The sequence below is a fragment of the Mus pahari genome, chromosome 18, assembly GCF_900095145.1.
Source record: "Mus pahari chromosome 18, PAHARI_EIJ_v1.1, whole genome shotgun sequence".
NCBI lineage: Eukaryota > Metazoa > Chordata > Mammalia > Rodentia > Muridae > Mus > Mus pahari.
Window position 1 is genome coordinate 33,288,175 of NC_034607.1, and position 8,041 is coordinate 33,296,215.

Here is an 8,041-nt window from a genome sequence, read left to right on the forward strand (position 1 = left end):
GTCTGTCCACAACTCATCGTCCCCCACACAGTGACATGCCTACTCCAACAGGGCCACACCTTCTAATAGTGCCACTCCCTGGGCTGAGCATATACAAACCCATGATAGCAGATAAGGTCCAGTCACTGTGAGGCAGGATCAAGGCTAGGTGGCCTGCTCAGTTGAGCAAAGCAGGGGCCTGATATCAACTTCTGTCCTCTTCTTGGCACCCCCCCCCCAATTCACTCAGTCCTTGGTCACCAAGCTCTCCAGGTAAGAGAGCAAGCACCCCTTCCACTTGCTCCAGCGATGATGGCTCCACTTTCGCAGGCCATTCTGATGTTACTATTGCCTTTCGCTTCCCTTGAGCTCTGAAGGAATTCTGAGCCTACTAACTAGTGTGCCTTTTAGTTAATGTTTTCCAAGGTGAGTCACTTCACCTGTCAGCTGGCATTCACAGGCCTCCCTAGATCATGGTGTGGACAGGACCTACCTCTGCACACAGGATGGTGCTGATGCAGATTTACCACCCAATAGAGGCTGGTCTCCATCAGCTACCCGTAACCCTTTAACACTACTTCAAACAGCCATTTAATGCTCCCACCCACAGTACACCTGCCTTGGGTTTTGAGTTAGAAGACTGGCATATGACGTTTAGCTACCACATCTCAACACACAGTAGGACCTTTCAGTTTATCTGTTTTTCCTGCTTTAATTAAACTGATACTGATTGGATAATCATGTAAAAGTTGCTCTCTCAGCATGGTTCAGGTTTAGATAAGGAATGGAGGGTTGCCCGAGGTAAGACAGGAGGGCTCGTGTTACTCCAGGTCAGAAAATTCCTGCTCTGGCCCTTGTCTCCATTCTGTGCAGCTCGCTCTGCATTTCTACCCCAAGGTAAACACTGAAACACATTCCCTAAGCACAGGGCAGGCCACACCCACACAGTCCCAGGGTCTGAAGCTCTACCTGCACCAGGCAAACAGGCTGCTAGGATGTGAATACCCACTCCAAAACTCACGTGAACAGTAAACTGTCAGACCCTCTGGGAGGTCTGGGTTCTAATGGGTGACCTTGAATGGGCTATGGCCATTACTGTGGGTGTGGCTTCATTACAGAAGCCATCTCTCGCTCCATCTCTCCTGTGCATGCTTGCCCTTTCAGCCTCTTACCATGAGGCCTCGATCTCTCTATGATGTAAGCTTCACTATAAACTAACCAGCCTATCAGAAGTGAAACATGGACCAAGACAAGGTTCCGGGTGCAAGCTCTCCCTGACTGGAGGGGCCTGAGGGGTGTGGCTTCCACCACCTATTATTGGGACACTAGCAATACAGCAAGACTGGTCAAGGGTCATAATTTATTGAGTTGAGAAGTCACAAAAAGGTAACATCATATACAATCTGTCATTTCTTGGGCTTAGTAAAAATGATTGTCACCCACTGTGCGTCACAAAAAATTCTTTTAATGAATAAATAATTTGATGAAATCAAAAATATTTACAATATAAACAAATGGAGAAGCTTTGGATCTGTGACTGACCAGGTTACATTTTGAATGGAGCCTGCCTCCCCAGCTTTTCTCTCTGAACCCATATAAATCCGCTAGAAACAACAACTCATACAATGTGTCTTTGTTCATTACATCTTTATCTGTTAGTCTTTGAAAGCTATATATAATCTTATATTATGCAACATGTTAAAATACAAATATTAACTAAAAGAATATATTATCATAATGCCAGGTAGCATTCTCCACAGAACGAAAACATACACTTGGTTGTAACAATGACAAAGGGTCACAGCCACAAAAAAAAAAAAAATACCCCAAAGGTACAAATTCCTTCATAAGAATATAGTTGTGCTCTTCGATTGACCACGTATCTATGCTGCTCTAACAGGGCCAGTGGCAAGGAGTCCGATCTCTGGGACTGTCTGCTGGGGTCTGATCACGCAGCAGCATTACAGGGAACTGGGCAGTGCAAGCAGTTTTAGAAACACTTTCTCCGGCTCTTAAAAAAGAGCCAATTATGCAAAGCAAAATAAGCATACGGGCAGTTCTTCTGATCGTCACGGACTCTGTAGAACTCCTTGACTTGGTGGTAGGAAGGGATTCCTCTGAGGGGCTGCTGATGCTGTCAGCCCGAATTCAGGTACTCTAGGGCCACCTCATAGCAGAACTTGTACTGATCCTGGAAGGGAAGGCGAGAATGAATGTCAGCATGCGTGCCAGTGCTGCCTCTGTCAGAGCAATTACAGCAGGTGAGGGGTCTTAATTGCAAGACAAACAGATAAAAGCTATGAACCCAGAATGAATCAGAAAGTAACAGTTTTGAGGCACAGTGTATCCATTGATGATGTGTCTCCACAAAGCCTGGAGAACTGCAGTGTTTTTGTGCATTATTGCTGGTGTGTGTGTGTGTGTGTGTGTGTGTGTGTGTTGTGCAGCTGAAGATGCTTGGGTTCTGCATGCCATTTAATATCAGAAAAAGAATTGCAGCTATACAGAACAAGTAAGGCTTTGTTGTTGTTATTTCATAAACAACAGGGTACATTAACTATTTGTATGGCATTTCTAGTTTCTATGATAAGTCATCTGAAGGTGATTTAGAGGATATACCCAACACATAGAGGTGTTAGGTCTATGCAAACTCTATGCCATTTTTACATAAGGCAAGTACACACACACACACACACACACACACACACACACACACACACACGGAGCATCTGGAAGAAGTCCTGGAACTAATGCCTCATGCAGAATGAGATATGATGGTATGCTGTCCCTATGTGCTTTACAAGGGTATGGAGAACAATCTGAGCTTCGTACAGGAAGATCAAGAGGTAGACAGAGAGACTAGGAAGGCTGGTCGGAAGGCTGGCCGGAATGTATGCAAGCCTGGTTCCTACCAGGCTTGTGGAGAAGGCTGCCTCTCTCCTGGCCCTGCTTTCCCTTAATCTTGCAGGATTTCTTTAATGCCATGAGAATTGATTAAAGTTCTCTTTAGCTATCATACACCTTAATGTGGCCTCGATTTTTGAGAAGTTTGTAGCAGGGGGGAAATGGGTCAGGTAACCCGGTGTTAGCACATAAGAGGGAGTGGTCCCCAACATGGGCTGTTTGTTCACTGGGGAGGAGGACAGGTATCCCTGGGGAGAGTGGTGAATTATGGTTCAAATCCGAGGTGCTCTTCTCAGGCGCGTGCTTTGAATTCTTGGTCTCTAACTGGTATTATGAATTTGGAAGGTTCTGGACACTTTGGGAGGAAGGGCCGAGATGGAAGAGGTTGCTCACTGGCAACAAGGCTTTAGGAGAGATGTTATAACTTGGTCTCTGCTTCATGAAACAGCCTGTTACATACTTCTATCAGGATTTGGGTGGCCCTGCTATGTCCTCTCTGCTATGGCAGACTGAAAAAAATCTTCCTGTCCTTAAGTTATATCTGTAATCCAGGGGCTGGAGGAGAAAGATCTGTGGAGCTAAGGGAATTGTATTCTTAGTTTCATCTGCACAGTTTTGGTTTCTGCCGCTGCCCTGCCACTGGACTTCCTAGCACCCTCCACTTCAGACGATAAAGATACATGCTCATTTAAAATGGGATTAAAGCAGGAGTTCTGGGTAAAGGAAAAAGGAGAATAAGAGACATACAGTAATATTTGAGATCGTCTGGGAGGCACACATCAGTTCTTGAACAGTTTTTTAGTGAATTTTAAAAATAAAATTGGGTGCCTTGAGTTACAGTGAGAGCCTCTCAGGCCTTCTTTACAGATGTCTCTAAAGTCTTGTCCACGTCTAAAGGCGGCCTGTTTGTTAGACTTTGGAATCGCATTTTGCATTCTTTTACTTTCAGGTATATGTGTTTATTTTCTGATGAGATGATAATATTTGGTAATGCAAAAAAAAAAAAAAAAAAAAAAGAAAGTCCATTTACGCTGTCGTATCTTAATTATGTATGGATCCAAGTCTGTCTACACTCATGGCTACAGCTGGTCAGTAAAGATGTCTTCCTCCTCTCATCTTGTTCATTTTCTTCTTGGAGTTGGCTTCCTTCTTCTCCTTGGTGGCCTGGTGCATGGCATGAACCTGGCTTCCCTGAGAGCTGCCATCACAGGCCTGTGTCCTAGGCTGGCCTCCTCAGGCTTTTCTCCCTTGTTCTCCTTTGAGATTTGACATGTATTGTACGGATCGCATCTGATTCCTTTACAGTTCTCTTATGTATACCCATTCTTCTACTGGGGCCCCTTGTTTTCATGGTGGTGGCTATTTTTTTCTTTCACATCTGGATGCAGCACTCCACTGAGCATCTTTTCAAAGGACAGCATGGCGGTCATGAATCTTTCAGTCTGACTTTCTTTGGAGCACTTTAGTGCTTTTAGGAATGGTAGCCTTGCTGGGTACAGCATTCTCTACTGGTGGTTATTCTCTGTGAAGTCCAGGAATATTCTTTTTAGCTTTTACACTTATTTTTTGCAGGTTGCAGCAGTGTGGTACAGTACACGGTGAAGGACAAGTGGGGGAAGGTCACTTCTTCCCTCCCACCGTGGGGGTTCTAGGGATGGAAGGTGTCAGCGGTGGCAGCAAACGTTGTCACCCATTGAGCCAACTTACTAGCCTGTTATTTTCTTTCCAAGCCTTGGAATATGTCATTACATTCATCCATGGCCTGCAAGGTTTCTGATGAGGAGAAAGATGCTTCCGGTCTAGCAAGGCCACCCTTAAACGTGAGTGGGTAGATTCTCTTAAATATTCTAGAAGTTTTTGTTTTGTACTTTTGACAGTTTCAAGTCATCATCTACGGTTCAGACCTTTTCTGGTCTTGTCCATTTAGATGCACCTCAGCCTCTTCTCGATGATGTCTGTATCTTTCTTTCATTTTTTTTTATCAGATAGGTTTTTTTCTTTCTTTTATTACAACCCACCCCCGTGCCTTCAGAACATGGGCACTTGTCATTTAATGGTGTGACAGGAATGTTTCAAAAAGACAGGGCTTTACTGGGCGTGGTAACATGCACCTGTGATTTCAGCATCAGGGAGTGAAGGCAGGAGGGCCATGCTTTCAAAGGTAGCCTGGCTTGCAGAGTGAAAAATCTGTCTCTAGGGAAGATGAGGTTCAGAAAGACTCATTCTTTCTCTACCATGGAGTCTTTCCTCCCTTCTAGTCTGATGCTGCGGCTGCAGTGATGTATTTGTCTGAGCTCTTCTAGGGGATTTCTATTGGGTTCTCTTTCAAAATCTCTCCTCTGATTTTTCTCATTCATATCCTGAGCATCTTATTGAACTAGCTGTATCCTCCTGGGTCTCACTGATCCCATTATTCCTTTATTTCCCATCTCAGGCACCTGTCGATTTAAACTTCACTGGAAGCCATTATTGGACAGTGACACTCTCTGGAAGGTATCTTCGTATTTGTCACTATTTCTTGTGCTCTTGTGTTGAGAGAAACGGCAGGCATCTCTACCACTCTGGTCTTCTAGGAGTGTCGTGTCTTGGGGTGTCAGTTTATGCATGCTGTATGCTGCAATGCTGGCCCTATTTCTTCAGGGGCACCTCAGTGTAGGAAGCCTCTACGAAGTGTCTTTGGCTGGGATGAGTGACCTTTGGCCGAGTCAGAGACTCACAGTCTGGTGGCCACATAAGAATGGAGATTCTGTGGTAGCGTAAGCAGGCTTGGCGCAGCCCGTAGAGGGTATGGGGCACTCTGTGTGCGGCTACTACTGTAAGGATAGTAGCTCTGGGCTGGAGAGATGGCTTAGTGGTTAAGAGCACTGATTGTTCTTCTAGAGGTCCTGAGCTCAGTTCCCAGCAACCACATGGTGGCTCACAAGCATCTGCAATGGGATCCTATGCCCTTTTCTGGTGTGTCTGAAAACAGCTACAGTGTACTCACATACTCCAATTGGTGTGGCATGTGTCCTCTGGCATTGTAGTGACAGCACCAGCAATGGCTTCTGGGATTGGAGGATCCAGTGGTATAAGAGGTCTGTCCCTGTTCTCCAGCGTCAGTGGCGCCTGACCACACGATTCCCGGTGGGGGCAGCAATGGGACTTGTGCGGCCCTCTGTGTTGTACACAGAATCCTGACAGCAGTGTGGGGTGTGGGGGTGGATGGGAAGTGTCTTTTGAGGGGCCTGCCCTCTAACCTTTTCTCTTTGTGGTTGCTTTTTTTTAAACTCTTGAACTGGAAACAACCATCACTTGCCCCCTGGCAAAGTTCTATTTCTGGTTTCCCATTCTAAGATTGATTATTTTAGTTCAGGTTGCTTTTATTTTCAGAATGTTTAAAAAGAAGTAATTTGGATTTTAGAATTCTAAAAGGCTGCATAGTCCGATTGCTGCGTCTGACAAATTGGCTAGCAAGTGCTCCAATCATTTCTCCTGTTTTGAATCCTAGGGATAATTTTTCTTTTATGGAAATGTAATCCCTCATCGCATAAAAATGATTCTTTTCAGGTCTAACTGGGCAATTAGTCTCGGTGACTACCACAAATGGTTCTTTTAAGGCATTCAAAGGCAGTTAGTAGGTACTTGTGCCTGCTGCCTCAGGGTCACGATAGAGGGCAGAGACTCAGGAGGAGTTAAGGTTTCTCTGCTAATGCTCTCTATTGCCCGGAAGTCACCAGAGCTGCCCTGTCTCAGGCATGACAGTAATTTTCAAAATGAGTCCCCCTTCTTCTCGAAGCACATCCGTCTGTGCAAGCTGCCCATCCTCACAGATTCTGTGATGACCAGTTTCTGAATCGTAAAAGTAAGGGGAAGGCAAAGAAAGGCCACAAATTGCGGTGTCTCCTTCTCCAAGCACCCGGGTAAATGCCTCAAATTTTCCTACGTTGGAAACTGATTACACTTGATCACCAGGTACAGCTCTGTCTTGCGTGGTTCCTTCCTCAGATCCCTGCTTCTGAATGGTATAATTAAGCTGCACGAGCCATCCCTGCGCTTCAGGAATCAAAACATGCCTTGGTCCTGCGTTTTCCAGAGCGTGGCTGCTGGCTGCAGGCATGGAGTGCATTGCCTGGAGCAGGGGCCCGGCAAGGTTCTAGTCCCATCAGGACCACTCACAATTCATCTCGAGATTCTCTGATGCTGACCGGCGCTGGCACTGTGAGGAGGGGGAAGGTGACTTCTGAAATGGAACCCAAAGCTGAAGTCATCCTTTAAAACTCCTGGCAGGTCACTGGCTGAGTGCAAGAGAGTCACAAGGCTCCCGAGGGCATCCCTTGAAGGGCGGGCACTCTGCCTCTGTCAGTACACATTACCTGTGCTGAAGGAGCTGAGGGGGGCTGCAGTCAGTCTGGGCACTTCAAACGCCTCCTGTCAACTGCTCAGGATCCAAAGGGAATAATCTGCCCCACTTTCCTGATGTCAGCTGCCCTCCCAGAGGTGCCTGTTTGGAACTCGGACAAGTTTCACAGTGATAACGGGGGCCCTTCAGGCTGGGAAAATCTTCCAGCCAGGAAGCTGAAGCGGATCCTGCCTGCAAATATCTGTGGGTGGATGGTGATAGTTGGTTCCCAGTAGGTCACTGTGGTGACCTGTGCAGGGAGTCTGGTCAGTCCTCAGCACTGCTCAACAGGTGGCTACAGAGGCTGAGACCTCATCCTCGAGCGTCAGAAACAAAATGGCTACGTATCACACACACTGAACTTTGAAACGGGCAAGTGACCGCTGAGGGCCACTGTTACCTGAGCTGATGAGAAACATGGCAGCTCCTGGTACCTAACCTGAGATGCCTGGTAAGCTCTTCTTTCCTGCCTGCTAACTGGAAGGCTCCCTCTGTTGTATAGGATGGGTACTGCCCAGCCGGACTCCTGAACTGAATTAGCTGTAACTGTGATGGAGCTCAATGGTTTTCAATAGTTACAGACTCAAGCATGAACACGAGGTGAATCCCAATGTTTCTCCAGCCAATAGAGAAACCCTGTGGTGGTCATGCACCATCCCCTCTTCCCTCCAGCCCGCCCTTTTTAAGTGCTATTTTACTTCCTGGATGCATGATGTCACCTAGTCAGAACTTTTTGTATCATGGGATGATAGAACACCTGGCATTCCCCCCCCCCCC

General features: G+C 46.4%; 1 protein-coding gene across 8 annotated transcripts in view; it reads right to left on the minus strand.

Annotated features, from left to right (window-relative positions):
* Positions 1 to 1,323: 1,323 nt before the first annotated feature.
* Positions 1,324 to 8,041, minus strand: part of Ptprm (protein tyrosine phosphatase receptor type M) — a 680,881-nt gene continuing 674,163 nt past the window's right edge. For 5 of the 8 annotated variants that reach the window (XM_029531514.1, XM_029531511.1, XM_029531510.1 and 2 more), the window contains one exon: positions 1,325 to 2,170. In XM_029531514.1, coding sequence (XP_029387374.1) covers positions 2,117 to 2,170 — 54 coding nt within the window. In that variant the 3' untranslated portion in view covers positions 1,325 to 2,116. Of the gene's footprint in view, positions 2,171 to 8,041 lie in introns of all 8 variants that reach the window. The other 3 variants (XM_021218492.2, XM_029531515.1, XM_021218491.2) reach the window with 2 other exon arrangements.